Source organism: Verticillium dahliae, genomic scaffold, assembly GCF_000150675.1.
Source record: "Verticillium dahliae VdLs.17 supercont1.19 genomic scaffold, whole genome shotgun sequence".
Classification (NCBI taxonomy): Eukaryota; Fungi; Ascomycota; class Sordariomycetes; order Glomerellales; family Plectosphaerellaceae; genus Verticillium; species Verticillium dahliae.
This window is the reverse complement of record NW_009276939.1, coordinates 234,993-258,054: the sequence shown is the minus strand read 5'-3', so window position 1 is coordinate 258,054 and position 23,062 is coordinate 234,993. Positions and strand designations below refer to the sequence as shown.

General features: G+C 57.3%; 4 protein-coding genes across 4 annotated transcripts; 2 read left to right on the top strand and 2 right to left on the bottom strand.

The window, feature by feature from the left end:
* Positions 1-5,375: 5,375 nt before the first annotated feature.
* On the top strand, positions 5,376-9,086 carry VDAG_08131 (elongation factor 3; the record flags this gene model as incomplete). Its single annotated transcript, XM_009657508.1, has 3 exons — positions 5,376-5,524; positions 5,670-8,623; positions 8,686-9,086. The coding sequence occupies 3 exons, from the start codon at positions 5,376-5,378 to the stop codon at positions 8,739-8,741; spliced, it is 3,159 nt and encodes a 1,052-aa protein (XP_009655803.1). The 3' UTR covers positions 8,742-9,086.
* Positions 9,087-11,813: 2,727 nt separating this feature from the next.
* On the top strand, positions 11,814-18,014 carry VDAG_08130 (uncharacterized protein; the record flags this gene model as incomplete). Its single annotated transcript, XM_009657507.1, has 11 exons — positions 11,814-12,508; positions 12,563-12,627; positions 12,709-12,932; positions 12,988-13,005; positions 13,087-13,164; positions 13,216-14,953; positions 15,004-15,297; positions 15,369-15,587; positions 15,645-15,947; positions 16,005-16,193; positions 16,252-18,014. The coding sequence occupies 11 exons, from the start codon at positions 11,814-11,816 to the stop codon at positions 18,012-18,014; spliced, it is 5,586 nt and encodes a 1,861-aa protein (XP_009655802.1).
* A 604-nt stretch (positions 18,015-18,618) lies between these two features.
* Positions 18,619-21,711, bottom strand: VDAG_08129 (TPR repeat-containing protein; the record flags this gene model as incomplete). Its single annotated transcript, XM_009657506.1, has 1 exon — positions 18,619-21,711. One exon carries the CDS (start codon positions 21,709-21,711, stop codon positions 18,619-18,621), a length of 3,093 nt encoding a protein of 1,030 aa, XP_009655801.1.
* A 653-nt stretch (positions 21,712-22,364) lies between these two features.
* Positions 22,365-22,810, bottom strand: VDAG_08128 (GYF domain-containing protein; the record flags this gene model as incomplete). Its single annotated transcript, XM_009657505.1, has 2 exons — positions 22,365-22,690; positions 22,747-22,810. 2 exons carry the CDS (start codon positions 22,808-22,810, stop codon positions 22,365-22,367), a joined length of 390 nt encoding a protein of 129 aa, XP_009655800.1.
* Positions 22,811-23,062: the final 252 nt, after the last annotated feature.

Sequence of the window (23,062 nt, the reverse complement as noted above, 5' to 3'; positions counted from 1 at the left end):
GCTTTCTCCAGCTGAACCTGCGTTGGTGAACAGGGTATTTGGGCTTGCGAGTCTATTTGTAGAAAGGCGCTACCCAGGTGACTGGGTCTAGTCAAACTTTGGGTTCGGTCTCCGGATCGGGCTTGCTTTCGTTCTACCCCCTATTGGATTAGGGTGTGTTTCTGTACGCTGGCTTCAGGATGCTCGCATGTTGGGCACCTTTTCGATGTTGGCAGACCTTTAAGTTGCCCTACCTCGTGAAAGTTCAAACTTTCTTCTTTTATGTAAGATAGGAATATCTGGAGGACGCATGCCGGAAGGTGTGAATGTGCGGCACAACCCGCCGAGTTGGGAGGGGAGACAACGTCAGTGAATGACCATGATGATGACATTCTAATCCGTCATGAAACTTGCAATTTGATTTTTGATCCTTCTTTGCTCCACCCTGAACGCACGAGTACAAGGCGTGGGAAATGTGGACGTTGCCTCAAGACAATCCTACCAAAACGGCTGCAAATCCACCAAATCCACCGAGGTCTCAGATCTTCATCATGCCGGTTCTTTGTCGATTTTATATCTTCTGCCTGCTCCTCTGTGGGGTTTAAATGCCGCTGCACGATAGCCATGTTGATTGCCATTGTTGATGGAGCTGTTGTCCTGATCTTACCTAAAATTCACCATTTCCACGTCAGCGTGTTCCCAGTCAAGCTATGTGGATGAGCAAGTATCTCCCCCTGAGGTAGGCGAATTATGAGATTGATGTTGTCGATCTTCGTGACCGTGAGACTACAGGGAAGAAATGCGTCGTTCATCGGCGTGGTCTGTATTCTTTTGGCCTGAAGTAGACAAGAGAACAAATTGTGATGAACTTCCTCAGACCCGAACATGCAGCATTAGATCACCCCAGCTTCCTCTGGGAATGCATGAAGAATGAGCAGCCAAATAATGAAGTTGATATCCTCAGAACCCTCTATTCGGGGCTCCAGTATGCAGCTCTGAATGACCAGTTTGGTGATGGTGCGGCAAGTTCAGTCAGAGCTGCAAAGACCTCGTCGGTCCACTTCTCGAGCGAGGCCGCAGCCGAAAGCCAACCAATTAGTATAAGATCCAGGAAATGCCTAGGGAAACTTATGCGTCGACTGATGGACTCTTCGAAGATATCAACTGACGGCGATTCTGATCTTTCTCGGACACCATCTTTCGAAAGCTCTTCACGCCATACAGGAGTGGTCCTCTCCCTCATCTGTGTTCAGGCACGGGTGTTTGACGTTGATTCCAAGCAAAGAGCGGCTGATCCATACTTCACAACCTCGAAAATCCAGAATACTTCGCTGGAGGAGAATCTCCCTGTAAAACTTGGATCGGGTAGTGTAGTATCGTGTCCAAGCAGTGGGGCCTTGAGCACCATATCTTGCGCGTCCTGTCGGCCCTTCTCGAATTTAGCCTCATGAGCAACCGGGTGCATCATCAAAGCTACTCCAACAGGTACTTTCTCGACATGAAGACGCTTCGCTCTAAGGCGGGCTGATCCAGGCACTAGTCGTCTATTTCTTACTATTATCATTGTTCTATATTATTGTCAGAGCGTTGTTTAGAACAGAGTGAAGGGGTCTTCCACAGGGTCCGCAGGTAGTTAGAATATAGGTATGGGATAGGAATACATCTGAATTCTGGACCTCCGCAGCTTTGGGGGGGCCCTCCGCAGCCTATATATACATTCTCTCGTGATCCTTAGCCCCTGGCCAGCCCCCTGGCTTGGCAGGCCCTGGGTGGCTCCGCAGGGTCCTGTCTGTCAATTATGAGATCTGTTCACTCCCGGTCAAACTTGCTGAACTCGAATGTGGGATCCAGGTCAATCTCAACGCAGATCTGATCATCAAGATATGACCAAATTGGACAATGAACAACAACACCCGTGTATTCACTGCACGAGTACCACGAACAGAAAAAGAGGGCTTCGGGGGCCTTAGCTTTAGTGGCCCGGAGCGCCTGTAGACCATTCTTTACAACAAAGTTAGGAGAGTGTGACTAGAGGCATCGCGGTATGGTTGACCAGCGGTGCCACTGGATGCTTCGCGAAGTAAGAAGGATTGACGCTTGAAAAGCGATGTGAATCGCCTCACATTCCAGGCCATGTGTCAAAATGATAAGCTAAAAGGGATGGATCCGAAGGCTTACGAGACTGCGGGAGCAAGTGTTTCAGCATTAGAGAAGTCTCTGCGCCCTTCGAACTTGACCATTTCATGGGAGCTGTTCAACGAGCCAGCGGGGGGATGTTTTAGGACCCAAGGCTGAGGGGAACACACTCGAAGTGCAAGGCTAAGCATAGAGGTGTTTACCAAGATTCCTCATCACAATAAAATTATCTGCTACTCACATATGAGAAGGACACATCAAGTCTATTTATACCACATGGATTCTAGGACGGACTCGGAGGCAGCCTGAGCATGGGCGCACTTGCGTCGTGCTTGGCCGTCCACCAGATAATCCGGTCGCTGCAGTGATCGCCGAGTGCGGCAAATATATCATTTCCCAATTACGATCGCCATTCTTCCGATTTGAAGGAGAGATTCCCAGTCTCCTACAATAGCATCTTCTCGGCCCTCGACCCTGCGAATATGCATCCAAGAGAGAAGGCCCCGCGGTCGGTCGACGTCGGTGATTTCTTCGGGATAAGGATCGTAGTTCGGTATGTATTCGAAGACGCAGGAGCCGAGTTTCAGGGACCCGGGGACATCGCAAGTGTCAGGGCAAGCTGACGCCCGGTACAGAATGAAGAGGTCGGCGTTGCGAGCTTCCCTAAGATCGCGACGTCAAGCAAAGGCTTCGACTTCTCGTCCAGGTCGTGTGGGTCCCTTACGATTACCGAGCTATTGCCGATGACGTTACGCTAAAAAAGTACCTGAGCCGTGACCATCACACCGAGGCACACAGTACGCCACGTCCCCGAGTGCATGCAGTTGACGATGGCGGGGGATAAGAAAAATTCTTATCGATATCTCGTCTTTCTGGAGGCGGGGTGATAGCACCTTGTCTGCCTGGCTGAGCTGCTTACAGGCACCATGGTTATCAGCTCTTGAGTACACATGTAGCGCAAATGCCTTCAAGTCCAGAGGAGACAGGAGAACCAATGGAGCCAGATGAGACAGGCGGTGAATACATGAAAACATGGCTGACAGCTAGGCTGTGAGGTGTGAGGGTGGGTGTCATTGCAGCAGTCATTGCAGCAGTCATTGCAGCAGTCATTGCAGCAACACCGCCCAGAGCCGAGCCGTACTTCTCGACGTAGATCTCTCAATCTGGGCGAAAGATGGGCAAAAGCCGAGAATCACCCAAAAGAATGGCATGCTCGCAGCTTTGGAGAAACGCACTGCGCTCAAGCTCCAGGTCGAGGCTCGAACCAGGGCCGTCGGAAGGCCCGTGGCAAGAAAAGAAGATCCGAGTGGTCCGGAATGTTCAGCGAGCTTCGACTCGAGACTAGACCTTTTTGCCGTGGCGACAGCCCTTGCACGAGGAGCGCAGAGCTACAAAGTACCTACAAAGCACAGACGAGCTAGAAGACCATGCCGATGATGCGCGTTCTAGCCTGGATGCCGTAGAGTATTGTACGGGAGTCGGACGGGCACTTGACGTCAACCACTCCATCGGGGGTGGCGAGGCCGATACTGAATAAATCATTGACACGAGCCAGATGGCACTGTTTGTACCAGGCGTTCCGGCTGACTGGCCCGCATCATCGCCCACCCGCCAGAAGGCTGCTTTCATTTCAGAGCCAGTTGAGTTGAGGCTGGGGTCTGGCTTCCCCAGCTGACAGGGATGGAATAGGTCATATGTATTCGGTCACAGGGAACAAGGGAGTGCGTGTGTTGCACAGTATCACGACGCTGACATGGCATCGAAGGGCTGTGGTTTGGCGTGGAGCACTAGAAGGCTCAGTGTCGCGAGAGCTGGGGTGATGTTTGTGCAGCGATTGAAGATTCAAATTTTTAATTTTTTTTTTTGCGCACTGAACAGTTTCTTCACGACAGAAACAATAGACTGTGGACCGTGGTGAGCCAGTCGAGGCGCTCGCATGGAATTCAATCAAGACATTGACATCAACCGTAGGGTCCTGCAGCGAAGATCGTAGGCGGTTGGACAGCGCATGCTCCGTTTGGATGGCTCTCGAGGTTTGAAGGGCTGAAGCGAAACCTTGGAGGGGCGCTCGGTGGGGCCTGGAGGGGGCCTGGGGGCTAGAGGGGCGCTGAGCGGGAGGGGCAGCAGAGCAGAATGCCAATGCATCGGAAGACCTGCAAGCCTGGTTCTGGTTGCGCTTCCAAAGATCCCCGGAGGAATGGCCCCGTTTCGGTGTTGGGTAGCCAGCGGTGTCCGGCTCCCAAGTTCGGTCCTTGCCTCTCGACCTCGCACTTCCACGTGCCTTTCAGGCAAGCGAGCGTGCCCTGGGATGGGGATGCAGCAAGTTGGCGAGGGCCACAGGCGGGTGGGAAAATGGCAAAACGCCTAGGAAATTTCGTGCAGGAACAAACATCCAAACGGCTCTCACCGCCTTGTTGAAGAAGCCTCAAACAGACTAGCGTCTCGCGATAACGCCGATAAGCGTCAATCGGCCAAGGGTCATTGGGCTTGGGTCGCTGGAGCGCTGAGCCGAGAGAAGGGCATCAAGGCGTTACTGCCGCTGTTGCTGCTGCTACTGCTACATAGTACCTTGCTCTGCTCCTAGTGAAATTTTCTCGCTCTGCCCCTCCCCCTCCAGTGTGGTGCAGCCTGTGTCGCCCATGGGTCCACACCCCTCCGAAAGAAGTGGGGCCGTGCCCTTGCCTCTAGCGTCGCTGGGCCAAAAAAAAAACGAGGGGCGCAAGAAAAAAAAAAGTTGAGGGCAGTTCCCCCCCCCCCTCCTCCCTCCAGGGCAATCCGTCAGTGAGGGGTGACCACCGATAAGCAGAGCCAGCACCAAAACCCCGTCAAGGACAGATAAAATCCTTCCCACCCGCGACTTTTTCCCTCGCTCCCACCTTGACCCTTTCACCCCTCCGAATCCTCCATTCTTTTCCTCCTCCTGGTTGTCGTCTTCCTCCGGACGCAATTTCAAAAGACAAAAACAAAAGAGCCGCAATAGAGCAGATACGACCTCCATCGTCTTCTGCGGGCCCCTCTTCCACACGACTCCTCCACCCCTCCCTCTTCCAAAAGTCTTCTTTTGCGTACGCAGCATAGACTTTCGGTTTTTTGTTCCTTCCTTTCGACGACTTAGATCTCGATAGACGTTGCATCTCATCTCCAGAGAAGCAGCACAAGAAAAAAGTCAAACGGTTTCACTATCCGAAGACTTTTCTGTCCCTTCCACACAACCACCACCACCTTCTCTCTCCCGAAGTCTCGTACTATTTACCGACAACATGGCCGAGAACGCTCAGTCCGTCAAGGTTCTTGACGAGCTCATGAAGAAGCTCACCATCTCCAAGGAGGCTGCCGAGGTCAAGGATGCCTCTGCCGCTCTCGCTTCCTTCATCAACGGCCGCATCGAGGACCAGGCTGTTCCCACCAAGTGAGTGTTTTCTGTAACCCCCCCTCAATTTTCACAGTGGCGAGCCCACATTTTTGCCCTTGTGCGGTTTTCCGAGACGGCCTTCCACCTGACCCGCCAGTCGAGGTGACAGATGACATGTTGGCTAACCTCGTCCCCTCTGCAGGACCGTTGACGCTCTGAAGAAGGAGTTCGCCAACAAGAAGGATGCCGCCGCTCGCGAGAGGGCCGCTGTCGCCGTTGGCGCCATCGCCTCCCACTCCGAGATCTCCTCCCACGTCGAGCCCTTCCTCGTCGACCTCCTCCCCACCGTCCTCGCCGCCGTTGGTGACAAGGCCGCTCCCGTCAAGACTGCCGCCACTGCTGCCGCCATCGCCATCGGCCAGGCCATCAGCCCCAACGCCGTCAAGGCCATCCTTCCTCCCCTGAAGGTCTCCATCATCGAGGCCCAGAAGTGGCCCGAGAAGATGGCCGCCCTCGACATCATCGACATCCTCGTCAAGACCGCCCCCGCCCAGCTCGCTCACCGCGTCCCTGAGCTGATCCCCGTCATCTCCGAGTCCATGTGGGACACCAAGAAGGAGGTCAAGGAGCGTGCCTACAAGACCATGGAGCAGCTCTGCCAGCTCATCGTCAACAGGGATATCGAGCGTTTCATCCCCGAGCTCATCAAGTGTATCGCCAAGCCCGAGAACGTCCCCGAGACCGTTCACCTGCTCGGTGCCACCACCTTCGTCACCGAGGTCCAGGAGCCCACTCTTGCCCTCATGGTCCCCCTGCTGGATCGTGGTCTCGCCGAGCGTGAGACTGCCATCAAGCGTAAGGCCGCCGTCATTGTCGACAACATGTGCAAGCTCGTCGACGACCCCAACATTGTCGCGCCTTTCCTGCCCAAGATGATGCCCGGTCTCCAGAAGAACTACGACAACCTCGCTGATCCCGAGGCTCGTGAGAAGACCAAGCAGGCTCTTGACACTCTCAACCGTGTTGGTAACATCCAGAACGGTGTCATCCCCGAGGTCAAGCTCGACGGCGACATCGCCACCGTCCTTGCCAAGCTCAAGGAGGTTCTCGGCACCAAGTACGGCAAGGCCGCCCAGGTCGAGCCCGTCCTCACCTACATCTCCGCCATTGCTGGTCAGCTCATTGACGAGAAGGAGATCGAGCCCATCACCTGGGTTGAGGCCCTCAAGCCTTACGTCGCTGTCATCACCGGCGACAAGGACTCCGAGACTGTCGTCGACGCCCTCCGCAAGCGCGCCTCCCCTGGTGCCGCCGAGGCTGCCGAGGGCGATGCCGACGATGAGGAGGGTGAGGACCTTTGCAACTGCACCTTCTCCCTCGCCTACGGTGCCAAGATTCTGCTCAACCAGACTCACCTTCGCCTGAAGCGTGGTCAGCGTTACGGTCTCTGCGGTCCCAACGGTTCCGGCAAGTCCACTCTCATGCGCGCCATCGACAACGAGCAGGTCGAGGGTTTCCCCAAGCAGAGCGAGGTCAAGACCGTCTTCGTCGAGCACGACCTTGACTCTGCCGATACCGAGATGACCACCATTGACTGGACCATCAAGAAGCTGCGTGAGGCTAACGTCCAGACCCCTGTCGAGGACGTCAAGGCCAAGCTCAACGAGTTCGGCTTCACCGAGACCATGGTGTCTGGTGAGATCACCGCTCTGTCCGGTGGTTGGAAGATGAAGCTCGCTCTGTGCCGTGCCGTCTTCGAGGCCCCCGATATCCTGCTTCTCGACGAGCCTACCAACCATCTCGACGTGAAGAACGTCAAGTGGCTCGAGGACTACCTGCAGAACTCCCCCTGCACGTCCATCATCGTCTCCCACGACTCTGGCTTCCTCGACAACGTCTGCCAGCACATCATCCACTACGAGCGCTTCAAGCTCAAGCGCTACCGTGGTAACCTGAAGGAGTTCGTCAAGAAGTGCCCCTCGGCCAAGTCTTACTACGAGCTCGGTGCCTCCGAGATGGAGTTCCAGTTCCCCGAGCCCGGTTTCCTCGAGGGTGTCAAGACCAAGGCCAAGGCCATTCTCCGTGCCACCAACATGACCTTCCAGTACCCTGGCACCACCAAGCCCCAGATTCAGGAGATCTCCTTCCAGTGCTCGCTCGGCTCCCGTATTGCCGTCATTGGCCCCAACGGTGCCGGCAAGTCTACCCTCATCAACGTCCTCACTGGTGAGCTCATCCCCACCTCGGGTGAGATCTACCAGCACGAGAACATCCGTATCGCCTACATCAAGCAGCACGCTTTCGCTCACATCGATAACCACCTCGACTCCACTCCCTCCGAGTACATCCAGTGGCGTTTCCAGACTGGTGAGGATCGCGAGACTATGGACCGTGCCAACAAGATCATCACCGACGCCGACGAGAAGGCCATGGACAAGATCTTCCGCATCCAGGACTCTCAGCGTCGCGTCATCGGCATCAACGCTCGTCGCAAGTTCAAGAACTCGTACGAGTACGAGTGCTCCTTCGCTCTGGGTGAGAACGTTGGCATGAAGAACGAGCGCTGGACTCCCATGATGTCCGCCGACAACGTCTGGCTGCCCCGTAACGAGCTTCTGGCTTCTCACCAGAAGATGGTCGCCGATGTCGACATGAAGGAGGCCCTCGCCTCTGGTCAGTTCCGTCCCCTTGTCCGCAAGGAGATTGAGAGCCACTGCGCCAACTTTGGCCTCGACGCCGAGCTTGTCTCCCACTCCCGCATGCGCGGTCTGTCCGGTGGCCAGCGTGTCAAGGTCGTCCTCGCCGCGTGCTCGTGGCAGCGCCCCCATCTTATCGTCCTTGACGAGCCCACCAACTACCTCGACCGTGACTCCCTGGGTGCTCTGTCCAAGGCCCTGAAGTCCTTCGGTGGTGGTGTCATCATCATCACTCACAGCGCTGAGTTCACCAAGGACCTGACTGAGGAGGTCTGGGCTGTCCTCGACGGTAAGATGACTCCCTCCGGCCACAACTGGGTCCAGGGCCAGGGCGCTGGTCCCCGTCTCAAGGCCGACGAGGGCGAGGAGGAGGAGAAGTTCGATGCCATGGGCAACAAGATTGTCTCCACCAAGAAGAAGGCCAAGCTTACTTCTTCCGAGCTCCGCAAGAAGAAGAAGGGTATGTTCCATCTCTGCCGCACCCCACCATGATGACAATTCACTAACTCTTGCCTTTTCCAGACCGCATGGCCCGTCGCAAGCGTGGTGAGGAGGTCTTCTCTGACGAGGATGACTAAATCATTTCGCCCCCCCCTACGAGCGAAATCCTGTTCCTCAATACCCACCACCTCGGCATACCGCCCTTTTCCTTTGTTACGAGCCTTCCGCCACGAAAAAAAAAGTCGTTCCCGGGTTGTTTGGTTGCATGGTCGCGGGCTTCTGGTTTTGACGTATAATTCCCTTTTCTTGATGATGCATCCCCATGAGATTCCCCCAGACGAAACACACGCCGGAAGATGTGGAACGTTACTCGCCTCGCCGTGGGGTTGGAGGACCCCAGGGCCGAGGACGAGATGTTCCTGCGGCAGGGAATGACGTGGATGACAGTGGACAGTAGATAGACGGCAATTGAGAGCCATCAACTTCACCTTGTACACGTAACGTAATGTGATGTCTTTGGGGGTCTGCTACGGGGCGGGAGTGTCACGTGAGACTGTACTTCTGTTCCCTGTCTTCGCCCAACACAGAACACAGGGCAGGTAGATGTACGAGGCCTCTTGGCTTCAGCAAGATCGATGCATTTCGGATCAACGGGCGCAGATGGGGCACCAGACTCTCCAGAAGCAGAACTTTGTTCGCTGCGCCACGCGCCGCGGCAGCAACTCGAGATTCCATTGACCACTGGAATGCAGCCTAACCCCCCACTGCCCCCCATATGGCAGTCCAAAGACCGCGACAAAGAAGAGGGCTGATGCTTCTGGTTATAAGAGAATAATCCGACCTTCTTTGTCTCCGGTGCGGTGAGCGAGCGGTGCATTTGACGCGGCGAGGCTACCCCGGGCGAGGATGGTGGATGCTTCACTGGTGAGCGACGTGCGATGGCTTCGTTAGGGGATGCACCTTTTTGCAGCCTTCATGTGGCGCGCTCTGAGCAGAGTGTTCATCTCGTCAGCTTGCTATAATGATTCCGTCTCGCGTTTATTGCGTAGCAGCTATTTGCCAATATTTCGATACTTATTGTCAGGGGACCCTGCGGGTTCCCTGCAGAGTCGCCAGCAGGGGGTCGGTCAGAGGCTAAGGGCTACGAGAAACGTATATATATATAGGCTGCGGAGGGCCAGAATTCAGATGTATTACGACCCCCGACCTATCTTCTATCTGCTGCGGACCACGTGTGGAAGACCTCTTCACTCTGCTCTAACCAACGCTCTGACACTTACGAACCTGGCTCTGCCGCTCGATCCTGATCAAGTTCTCGCCAGTACCATCAGACCCGTGGTCGGGCGAGTTTTGACACATGGGAGACGGGAATGAGCAGGCATGTCTTGCCATATGTGGGCTTACTCATAGATAAGCCTTTGGACGGACTTGTTCCAAGGGAGCTCTCACCTGATCTACCTAGATGGTGGTCACTCCTGCGAAGACAAATTGGGATAATGACAGATGCATATGTGCCCGCTATGACCTGAGCAGTGGTTATTCCTTAAAGTATCAGGGAGCTTGGAGCTACTGCGGATAGATATTCCTTCAATTCATAGAATATCTTAACCCCGCTACGCACCATAACGATGGTCCGAGGACTCGATCGCATGCTGCCCATCCTTCATTGTCCTTCACCATTTGAAGAAACTCGAATTTTTGGTGCTCGGCCATGGCTAACAGTGGATTTTTGCATAAACAAGGAGAAAGAACTTTATCCATAGTAAGGAAGTTGGGACAATCTACCTAAGACACAATCGGAGACGATCGGATTGGGGACGGGACTGGTCGGTGGGTTCTTCAGGAGCCTGGTGACGAATATAGTTTTCTCAGCATGTCAAATTGTGCCAAAGCAAGACCTTTCCGGCAGAACCGCATAAGTTGTATGTACTGCCGCATTTTCCTGCGAGCCAGTTCTCTGGGACCTTGGACAAGGGCCTTGACACAGTGTTCAGCTCACGCTCGTCGGTAAGCAACTTGTGTGCCATGATCTCATGTTTTCGCGTCGTCATCCTCTCCTTTTCGATCTCGTTAAGAGATGAACACCAGGGGGGCTAGTCTTGGACCAGGTTCGGTCATGGCGTTGACGATTCTAGTAGTAATTCGAGTCGTCACTGTTCTAGCATGCGGGCGGATGCATGGTCAGCATACTAAATGATATCGGGTGCGTTTCCTGGGTCGTCAAGGGGCCGCAACCTTATGGTCGGTTTCCGCCAGTGTGGAACTCCGTGTCTTAGACCTTTGAGTGAAGGTTATACGCCAGTCGAAGTATCTGCACTGAGTATTAGTTAGTCGGGCTGGGACCATCGTATAGGGCAATCGTATGCGTCAGTAGACGATCTGGACAAAATCTCGATACTTGTTAAAGATGCCATGTGGTTTCAAGCTAAATACCCCCAGTATGCTACCAAATCTGCCTCCAAGTCACCTCTCCCTACCTTGAAAGTTTGATACTGGAATTGACTGAACTTGAAGGCTCAACCCCCGATGGATGTCCCAAGTCCTCATCAACCTACCTCCTAGCGGCATCAATCATCACCGTCCACCTCTAAGTAGTAACGTTAAGCCAAGAGATCCGTCAAGCTACAGATCGAACATCTATTATCATACAACGTCAAAGCAGAATCCCAAACAAAGCCTTGATATTGATGCCTGCGCCACACTCTTCCTCATCCGTCTGCATCCTTCGCCCACACTGTCTGTTCTGCCTCACCCGCGATTGCCAATGTAGACGTCAGGCGCTGCATCCTTAGCCATGCTTCGATTCTTTGTTCAAGAGCCTCAATACTCTCGGGCCCCATGCTTTCAAAAGTGAAATGGCAGCTTTGCCTTGTGTCTATTCCCGTCTTTGTTGTTATCCCTCGACCTGACCTACAGGTGTCTCCTTTGTCCGCCGCGATTGGCGACCGCTCGAGGCCGGTTGCTATGGGAGAGCTCGCGAATTTCAACACAAGCTCCCCTCATTAATTGCCATTTTGAACACCAATGAATGCACATGGCTGCTTTTGCCCTGTCCACGTTTTCTCGTTTTGTATACCCGCGCCGTGCTGCTCGCAACGCCATCGTGCACCTCCTAAACATCAACTATCGGGTGTCTCTCCACCCTTTTCAATCCACCATCCAACACTGTGGCATCGCCAACAGATCAAAGCCTTCCTGACGAACCCACAATGGCCGATAATCTTGAGATCCTCGACGCCTTGGTTGCTGACCGGCCTTCAGGACGCTACCGAGAGTTCTTGGATGACGTGCAGAACCACCCTGATAATACACTCGTAGGCCCAGAACCTGGCACGAACGCCATCAGCCCCCCATCTTTGAGCAGCTACGTCCCACCTGCAAAGACAGAGACGTGGGTGAAGCCGAGCGGCTGGACATCGAGGTACGGAGTGTCAAGGAAGACCCCGTACGTAGGAGGCGGCCGGTCTTGGATAGATCCCGACTTTCCTCGACTAAACCATGATACGTTCGAGCCGATCAACCCGCCAGACCCCGGCGACACGATTCCAGAGCCGCATCCCGAGGACCTTGATCGCTTGTTGCAGGCCGAAGAGTTGCAACGCCTGGCGCTCGGAGGGATGCGCACATGGGAGGCCGTTCTCATGGTGCAGGAAGAGGAGAACATGCCGAAGGAGACCGAGCCCCTTGCATCCAACAGGACGCTTGCCGCAAGTGACATGATCGACGAGTCGAAGTGGCTTAGAGTCCTGGGAAAGGATCGATGGATCTGCGACTTTGAAGAAGTTGTCGACGGAGACGGAGAACACAGGAAGTGGTCTGTCGACGATGCGCTGCTCTGGGGAGAGCTTCGACAAGTGCTTGACATTGCAAATCGCATTCTCAAACAGGCTTCTCACACCAGGTGGTAAGTCGCTCCTCCTAAGGGCTATCATGGATACTGACCGAAGATCCCATTTAGGATGTCTACCTTCCTCGATATGAGGACGATCCGCGCCACGAAAAATGTACAACTGCCCAAAGGCGGTAAGAGTAAAGAAAGGGGCACAATATGGAGGGCCACAGAAAGAGATCCCGACGCCCGCTTTGACGTGAGTGATTGCATAGAAGCAATCGACCACTTCTGCGAGGATGTCAATTTCACCTTTAACTCTGTCAACCGCAATTCAGAGGCGCCCAACGGCTGTCCTTATGGAGTGACTGGTCCGCTCGAGATCGATGGCCGACAATCGACCCTGATCCAGGTCGATACTATGGGTGTTCTATCCCTGATCAAACCCGGAGTCAGCGAGACATCAAAACGTCAAGCCAGAGCGCTCCTGGCGATCACAGTATGTTTTGTTCCCCCCAAGCTGATATGTTGTGCTTGCTGATGGTTGTGTGCAGATCACTCATGAGATACTGGTAAGTTTCCAGTGCAAAGGGAACTCCGCAGACAATCTTTCTTCAAGATTTCAAGCGGACGTATGACTAACATTCGTCTAGCACGGCGTCAGGTTTGGCCAGACCAATTTCAATCAGTTGACGGAAATGCTTCCCGAACCTCACCCTGATCGCGAGACCGTAAGTCACCGGCAACAACAGTTGTGCCTGCTCTTTGCTAATAGTTTGCAGTTCATGTTTAAAGAGCTGCTGTCTGAAATGGGCGAATCATTCGAAAACGCCATCTTCGGCGGTGTCGCCAATCTCAGTGCACATCCCCTTGACGGATACCGCTTCAGTGGCTCAACCAACGGCGCCGCGCTTCTGGCATCGAATGTTAAATGGCCTATCCTGAAGCCGAGCGCATGGGCGTCCCACTCCATTCGCATCGATTTGGAGTATCCGTATACCTGTGAGAGCTCGCCGGTGCCAGCTCTGTACACATGCGCCACGACGACAAAGGAATTCTGGGAGTCTACTGTTGCGAAGTATGGCACCGATGCGCTCCGAATGCCCAGGGTATTCGATACCCGTATTACGACCGGCTTCGATGTCTCTTTCGCGCCCGCAGCCTGGAATCACGACTTGAAGACCAATGCTTCACTCGAGCGGCCGCTGAAGCAAATGGCTCGTCGGATTCAGTATCGAAGGAAGCAATACGAAGAGTGGCGGCCGTGGTACAAGGAGGCTTACGACGAATGGCGAAATTCTCCCTACGGCAACGTGTGGAGTAGGTTCGACCTAGACAAAGTTCTCAACAAGCATCTCGTGGGTCGCACATTCGCAGACGAGCGGGACATTGCGGATATCATTTCGAGGTGGTCGAACCCTCTCGTCTGGCCAAACTCGGGCCCGGAGGAGCTCCCATGGCTCTTGGACAGTTACGACATGATCGACAAGAGCAACTGGTTCTACCGTGCCCTGTGCATGCTGATTACGGCGGTGCTCCCAATCCGTTTCGAGCCGCTTCACGTGAACCCGCGGGAAGGCCACATACCGGAACTGGTGAAGAACCCCTGGACTGTTCGACCCTCGGTGCTGGAGGGCCGGCCGGAAGAGGAGCGCGACTTTCTGAACCGCATTGCGGATTCGGCGTACCGCGAATCGGATCCGATTGAGAACACGGCAGACTTCGTGCTCAACTTTCCAGGTCACAAACTTGACGGGGAGCAAGGCAAGGAGCCCTACATCATCAAGGACCCCCGATCGCCCCGAGCTCTCCGAAGACACTTCCTCCACGAAGCGGCTGGCTATTTCAAGATATACGAGAATCTCTGTGCGGCACCACTGGGTCTCAAAGAAGCCTTTGAGGCAGCTCTCAAGGACGTCGCGGCGCAGGTCGGGAATCTCGCTGATCCCGATGTCAACAGAGAGGGCACGTGGCTCAGCCTCAACTTTGCCATGCCTGGGTATACTCGCGCGTCGCAAAAGACTTGCCTGTACAATACCGTCGAGCAGTACCGCCCCATCTGGGGCCGTGACGCGGATCCGGACCTGGTTGATGCGAGCCTGCCCACTTGGGCGCAGATGGTCGACGTGATGGCGCCCCTGGAGGACAGGCATCGCGTTATGGATCAGTGGACGCCGACGGACATCGTGGAGCAGAATAGTGGAAATGGCAGACAAGTGTGCATCATTGAACGCCGCACCGTCTATCTGGTCTACTTCTGGGATGCCGTCAAGCCGCCAGAGAGAAGCCCGCTGTATGATGAGTATTACAGCTGGGTCAGCTTAGGGCGACCAATTCCGATGCAGGACGGCGATCTAATGCTCGACATGCATGTAGCGAACAACAGCGGGCAATGCAATCCGGAAGCGTTGATAGGGCGATATATACCAGAGTATCGAGAGCACGAGGTGGCCCTGCGTGATGGACGGGATGGCCAGCCGTTCTGGATCGTTCTCGAACGGAACATTTTTGATATCACAAGTAAGTTCGCTTCGTACCGTAGCTGATTGCAGCAAACTGACTGCTCGCAGACTGGACTTCTCCAATCGTCACCGAAGAAGGCCAAATACCACTGCACACACTCCTGCGCAGCGTGCCGGGTGGGAGCCCTGCACATAAAGTCATCATGAGCCAATACGATCTTTCAGAAGTCAGGAGCAGCCTCTGGGAAACCAGAGTCGGTACAGTCTGGGCGGGCGAGATGCCCAAGACGCGCACCTTTAACGTCTACACTAGGCGTGAGGTGGCAGCCCATCGATACCTCCACAAAGAGTGCCCCCTTGGTGCCTATATAATTATTTGGAACAATGTCTATGACGTGACAGGTACGTTTGCGAGGAGCATCTAGATGATACCCCAGTTCCGTCGTTTCAACGAGTACTGACAAGGCGAACAGAATGGGCGCGTCTGCATCCGGCGGGCATCCAGCTGATTGCACCGCACGTGGGAAAGGATGTATCGGACATGTTTAGAGAAAACCACAACTACCTTGCTATCCTGAGTGCCATCGAGCATCTTCGCATCGGCCGCATCGTACCCGAGCACGACCCTAACAAAAGGGTTCCGCCTCACACGTTTGCGCATCACGACACACTCATATCCTTCCAGCCAGATTGTACGTTGTGGCCCATGAACATGACCGGCCGTAAGATTACTGACACGTTTGGGACAGGGATCCAGGATACAGCTCGTGGGGAAGTCTATCGAAGCCTTTGGAACGAGCACAGCCCATGGGCCATAGACGACGAAGGCATCTTCGCGGATCGCCACCACTACAGCCTCGAAAAGAGGAGAGTGATCGAGACAATGAGGGGGTCGATGGAGCTTATCACGCACAAGATCCGCAGGCCCCCGTTCGAGGACGTGGCGCAGATGTTGCCTGCCATCTTGGAAGACTTCAATGGCCAGAGGATCGACGAATGGACTCTCGCATTGGCCTTTGTTGCTGTTGATGAGTGGGTGTACGACGTGACGAGTGAGTAGCCTATGTATGCTGCCCTGCTAGTCATGGGTACCTGAACTGACTGGACAGACGTCATGAGATATGGCATCGAGGAAGAAAAGGCCAAGCTCAGCCCGTGGGTAGGTCGCGCCATCGACGACGAAGAAATCAGGAATTGGGTCATCGAAACCTTTGAGTTTGCCGTCGTTGCGCAGCTGGTCGAAGAAATCACCGAGGACCCTGACGAGTGTGAGAATTGGGACCCTCGGATACCAGATCGTGAGTCCATCTTGCTCGAGAGACCAAGTCCAAGCACAACCTGCTAATCCTTCAATAGACAAGCCCGATCAGATTTATAAGAAACTTATCAACCTCGTCGCCTCGTCAGGGGCGAAGCCACAGAAGAGGAAGCGCGAAGAGGAAGACACAACGGAGACGACAGAAGATCGAATTGCGCCCATCAAGAAGCCCAAGCTAGATTCAGAGGGAAGCGAGGCGTCGGACGACAGCTTCACGAAATACTTTGAGCCGTCAGCCGAGGATTCGGACGCTGACGTCCACCAGTGGGGGAAAGCGATGATGGCTTCCCTTGCTCCGGGAGATGGGGGCGATGATGGCGAGCCACCGGATGACCGCCCAACAGAGCGCAATGATCCCTGGAACAGAGAAGCCAAAGCTCCCAATCGTTCGTCGTCTTCCTCGCCCGGACGATCTAGCCGACGGACAGCTTCAGGCCGCGCAAGAGGCAACGCAGCACGGGGTTCGGGCAGCTCAAGCCCCTCGCGGCCTCGCACGCCAGACTTTGACCCCCTGGACATCATCGATCAGCGGGCGCTCCAAGACAGCCTGCGAAGCAGACTAACTACGCTGGCCGACAGGTCCAAGATTGCCAAGCCCGCTCAACGACGAGGCGCACGGCGCGCCCAAGCCGAAGCGTCACGCAGCTCGCCCGGGTCCTCGAGCCGAAGCACCACCACGACGCCCGAGAAAGGCCGCACGAGCCCCTCCAAGGCCCGACCGGACCCCGAAACACCCACCCGCGGCCCCGCGAGACGCGCCCCGGCCCAGCAGCAGCCCGCGTACAGCGCGCAACCGCGCGAGAACCTGCCCGCGGCTGGTGGGGGCTGGCTCACCGAGAGCGAGAAGCGGCGGCGCGCCATCGACGAGGTGCTCTACCGCGAGCAGGCGCCCGCGGCGCGTGTCGTGGCCGGGACGGCGCGGCCGATGGGTGCCCGGGAGATGAGCATGATGCGGCGTGCCGTGATGCAGGTTGATGCCGATCGCGAGCGGATGATGCAGTGGAAGGACACGCGGGAGACGAAGCAGATCCGGCCTTCGCTCGACGCCCTGACCAAGCTCGCCGTCGACCGCGAGGAGGAGCGGAATATCGAGATCGAGGAGGGGAAGAGAGCGGAGGTATGGCTGGCGGAACAGCGGGAGAAGGCAGAGGCCGACTTGGCCAAGGGACCCGAGATGCCGACGAGTCAGCCCGCCGCCCCGGCGACGTCTGTGTCGCTTCCCATCGTGGGCGGCCCGAGGCCCTCCCCCTCGGATGCACCCACGCTGGAGAGCCTCGCGCTGGAGAGGCTTGCGCAGGGCAGTCTGGCGGCGGCGAAGCTCGAGCAGGAGACGGAGGAATACCAACGGCTCTGCGTCGTTCTCAACGGCAGCATCCCCCAGTTCGGCGCCCCCTTCGGCTTTGCCAGCAAGGAAGAGCGCGCCCGCGAAAAGGCCAGCCTCGCCGCCAGGCTCGAGAAAGAGGCCCCAACAGGGAAAAAGGGTCCCGCCAAGGGCCCAAGGACGGCGCCAGATGATCCTGCGCGGGCGGCGGCACGGCGGGATCTCGAGAGGAGGGCCGCGGCTGAGTTTTCCGACTTTGAGGCTAGAGGCCTCAGGGGACAGCTGCAGCCGCGGGAGATGATCCCCGTGCTCCGCGAGCGGTTGCGCCGACAGATCCTCAGGCGCACGCCACAGTACAGTATAGGCATTCGTGGTCATATGGAGCGGGCATTGGCACGGGTCAATCTTGCCGACTATAGGCCGAGGGGCAGCACCTACGTGCACAATGAGGAAGAAGAAGACATTTACGGCCCGTCGTAGGACGTCGGTCTGACGGATGGCTCGACATAGAGGACCAGCATTATATAGTTTTTGTGCTGTAAGGCGTCAGCCGCTAGACGGTCACCGTCTAAGGCGGACGAAGACAAGCTACTGGGAAGAGGCTGAGGCGGCGGTGGTGCGACTGGCAAGGGACCGGGAGTGTGGGAATACTTTATAACGGGAGGCAATTATAGGGAGTTTTGCAGAGATGGCGTAACAAATGTAGTGGGTTGATTTTATATTTTTAGGTTAGCTTCGTACCTCTAGTGAAGTGTATTAATATGAATCAAAGTCGAAAACGGGTTACACACTGGTACATAACCAACAAGCTTGCGTCCGTAAGACTCATAAGAAACCGTATATAAGTGCGGACAACCACCAAACAAACATCACTTGACATAAACACCACGATCATGACTGTGAGCGAAACCTGTGTGTAGGTGTTTACCATCTACCACAAACATCACATATGCGACATCATAACCATGACCGCGAGAGCAGCCTCATCCAAACCTCTATCCAAGCAACCCATTTTTCAACTCCGTCTCGATGCTCCGGTCTCTATCTTCGCCCCAAGCCGTCCCTGTTGCCGTAGCGTCCAAGTCTAAGCCAGCCCCTCGGCCAGCCTCTCAAGCACTTTCCACCCCTCACTCCCCTCCCACGCCGTCCTGGCCTTGCCCATGACGCTCCGCACCGCACTCCTCGCCTTGCCCCTCCACCGCTCGCCCACGCCCTCGGCCAAGGCGCCATAGTTCTCCAGCACGCCGACGAGCTCGTCCGTCCGCGCCACGACCTCGCCCCAGGCCTCCTCGTCCTCGAGCCAGCTCTTCGCCGCGCCCCCGTCGCTGGCCCCCAGCGCCGAGGCGCTCCCCATGGCCGTCCTCCAGCCCTTCTCCGCGGCGTCGACGGCGCCCTTGTAGTCGCGCCGCCACGCCCGCACGCGCGCCACAATCTCCCACAGCTCCGACCGCGTCGTGATGAGCGGCACAACGGCCTCCTCGAGGAAAAACGCCACGGCCCGCGCCAGGGTGCCGCGGGGCGGCTCGTACACGCCGGTCGTGCTGCTGCTGCTGCTGTCGACGTCCTGCTTGGGCTGCGAGATGAGCGCGTCCTGGACGAGCGCGCGCAGGACGGCAGCGTCGAGGGCCGTCTCGGAGGCGCGGATGCGCACGAGGGCGCGCAGCGCGTGCAGCACGTCGGTGTAGGCGGGCGGGTGCGAGCGCGTCGCGAGCGTGAGGACGTTGTCCCAGATGCGCCAGTTGTCCTGCGACAGCGTGGCGCCGCGCTTGTAGGCGGCGAGGGACTGCGCGAGGATGACCTCGGGGTCCTGTTGCGTCTTCTTGCCCTCCGTCGTCGCGGCCGTCGCGTCGCCTTCTTCGTCGTCGGCGGGGGCGGGAGCGGGTGCGTCCTCGAGCTTGGCGTCCTTGAGCTCGGCGCGCAGGTCGTCAATCACCTGCAGGTACTGCGACCACAGCGCCGAGCCGAGGTTGCTCCAGGTGCGGGCGTCCTCGCCGCCGATGGGGTCGCCTGCCGCGGCGATGGCGCGGCGGTAGGCTTCGGCGGCGTCGCCGGGGCGGCCGAGGCGGAGGTCAATGTCGCCGAGGCGGGACCAGAGCTCGGGGCTCAGGCGGTTGCTGCCGACGGCCAGTGCGTAGGCTTCGCGGGCGGCGGGCAGGTCCTTCTTGGCGAGGTGGTACTCGCCGAGCGACTTTTGGGCGCGGGCGAAGCGGCGGTTGGAAATCTCCCAGGCGCGCAGGTAGTGGCTCGGGTCCTGCTCGAGGTCGCCGAGGATGCAGAACAGGCGCGGCGCATTGGGCACGGCAGGGCTGCGCTCGGGGCCGGAGAAGTGCGCCGGCGTCAGATGGACAACGTCATCGGGGAGGTCTTCGGCGTCTGGGTCGACGGGCGACGTGGTGCCGGTTGCGTGGAAGAGGCGCCAGCGCATGATGCCCTTGGCCTTCTCCTCTCCGCCGCTGCCGCGTCCAGACTCGTCGTCGGCCGAGGCGGCGGCTGCCGTGGCGAGGCAGAGCGCAACCTCGGCCCAGAGGCGGAGACGCTTGAAGATCTCGAGGGCAGACACAAGGGAGCCGACGTGAGCCCACGAGTAGGCGAGCTCCGACTCGAGGTGCCAGCGCGGCGGAGACGCGAGCGCGTGGATGTACTGCAGACGGACATGGGCGGGAGCCGAGTCGGCGGCTTCAGCGGCGCGGAAGAAGGTCGTCGGCTTGTCCGCGTCGGCCTCGGGTGCTTGGTCAGGTGCCGTGACGGCGATCGCTGGCACGTCTGCGTCGTCGTTCTTCTTTTCCTCGTCCTTCCCCTCGTCCTTCTCCTCGTCCTTGGCCTCGTCCTTGGCCTCGGCAGGCTGCTCCGTATCAACAACGACCTGGTCGACCACAGCCTGCATCTGCAGCACGCCCCGCTCAATAGTGCGACTCCTGTGCATCTCGATCCTCGACCGCACAAGCAGCGCCTGCGTGTAAATCTGCCAGTTGGTCGACTTCTCCGAAACGACGCGCACGGCATACGGCAGCACCTCCTCGGACGTCAGCGTGTCGACGGGCGAGAAGGAATCCCTGAGCGTCGCCTCGGTCAGCAGGATGATCTGGTCCAGGGGCGCGAGCTGCGGCTGCTCGTCCGGCTTGATATCGACGAGCGCAGCCGGCAGCGTGGCAGACTGGGCGGCATCGCCGTCACGGCCCTCGGAAAAGTCAATCTTCTCGAGCAGCGTGTCGTCGTTGAGAGCCAGGGCATCGGGCTTGGCCTCGGCCTCTGCGTCGCCCTCGTCAGCGACGGCCGTATCCTCCGTCTCGTGCGTGGCGCTGCGCGCCAGCACGACGAGCTGACTGATGCTCTTCTCCTGGAACCGCGTCCTCTTGCCCAGGGCACCCGAGAGCGCAAACTCGAACCTGTTGAGCCTGGTGGCCTCGCCGAGGGCCTCGCGCGCCTTGTCGTCGCGCCCCAGCATGATCCACGCATTCGCCGCCTCGAGCAGGAACTGCACCTTGTCCTGACGCGCCCACGGCACGCCCTCGGCCGAAGCGAGCGCCCAGACATCGTCATCGTGGGCGTCGCCAAACAGCTGTCGGCGCACGCGCCCCAGTGACGCCGTGACCGTCTCGGCGAGGGACGGCACGTCGATCCATTGCGACGTCTTGGCAAAGGACGCGCCAGACAGCGACGGCTGGGCCAGGAGGCGGTAGTGCCAGACGGCAAGGCGCAGGCGCAGCCACGAGAGGGAGACGGTCGTCGCGGCGTCGAGCGCGAGCGGCGCCGTCTCGGAAATGGTCGTGGCAGGAGCGGCGGCAACGACGCGGCGCGCAAAGGCAAAGAGCTCAATGTGCGGAATGTGGGCATAGGGGGCCACGCCGTCGACTTGGAGGTCGACGAGACAGGCCCTGCGCAGCGTCTTGACGTCTCCGTGGCCGGCGACGAAGAGGGCCGTCACAGGCCTCGCGTTCTCGAGAACGGGACCTGTGACGTTGGACTGCAGGAAGGCGTTGAGGGCGGCGACGGCAATGACCAGGGATTCCTGCTCGTCGGTCTGGGCGGCTTGCTCGGCTTGCGGTGTTGCCGTCTTGAGAGACTGGGTGAAGGCCTTGATGAGGGTCTTGGCCGGCTTGGAAGAGAGCACCTCGACGTACGAGCCAGCTGCTACCTTGGCGGCCAAGCCCTGCGGCGTGGCTGCTGGTGGTTGCATGGCTATGGTTGCCCAAGGCTGCTGCTGCTGCTGCTGCTGCCGCTGCTCTGTGACTGAAATGACCCCGCGATGGTGTGGTGGTGTGGTGTGGTGGTGATGCTGGTGAGGCTGCCCCGCCTTGTCAGCGTTGGGGGCCTACAAGCTGGAAAACGGCTCGGAAGACGGTCGAAAAATAGCAGAAAGCCTCTCCTGGGTATCAAGAACTCTTCTCCCAACGCTCAAGCAGCCTGCCGCTGAACTGGTGGCACGGCGGATGGAATGGATTCGAGGTTGACTGACTGAAGAAGAAATGCAATGTCGATTTCATGGTGGGGGCGGGGCTCTTTCTCTTTCCACAGAGTTTTAAGTCGCTGACCTAAGCACCTTCACCGAGCCTCACCATGCACCGAGCTTCACCTTCACCTGCACTGCGATTACATCACAATAGGTACCCAAGGACACGTAGATCCATGCATCTTGTTCAACAGTGGACTGCTACTGACTGTGACATGCTCGCTTTACAGAGTACATCATGACGCTGCTGGCGTGACATGCCCTCGACAGATCATCATCAGCTTTCCCTTCATACAAGTACACCAACTGTCTCAAAGCAGCACCTCCTCGCCTCCCCCTCATGGCCCCCCCTCATGGCCTCATCAAGCCCTGATCGAGACTTATTTCTTCGACCCCTTCTTGCGTCCCGACACAACCTTGAACGCGGCCCCCTGCATGTTCGTCTCGGCCGTCGGAGCGCCCGCCTCCTTGGCGCCGCTCTTCTTGGCGACCTCGCTCCACCCGCTGCCCGACGCCGCCGTCTTGCCCTCGCCGCCCGCCGACGTCGGCTGCTTCTCGACGATGCCCTGGTCGGCCCGCCTCTTGCGTCGCACAAACTCCTCCGCAAAGTGAGCGCCATTCATAGTCTTGCTGTTTGCGTAGATGGCGTCCGCAATCACCGACGTCTCGGCCGGCAGGATCATGAGCATCGCGGCAAACGTGTCGACTGCATCCTGGTTAGCATGCTTTCTCCTCAATTCACAATTCGCAAAGTCAACTCACTGTCGACACCGTGGATGCCGCCCCGCGTGAGCTCCCGGTTGAGCCACTTGTTGAACTCGTCCATGGCCACGTCCGTCTTGCCAGCGGCCGCATTGACGCTGCTGGCGACGGGCCGCGCGACCACCGGCTTGGGCGTCTACGACACGGGCTTGACATTGGTCGTGCTGACCGAGCGCAACGACGACTGCGCGCCAGCCCGATGACAAGAGTAAAGACCTGATATAGAGTTTATATGAAAGAACTACATAGAGTACTCAAGAACCAAAAACCTAGGAAAAATATAAAGGTGCTCCTCGTCATAAAAGAACAACAGACC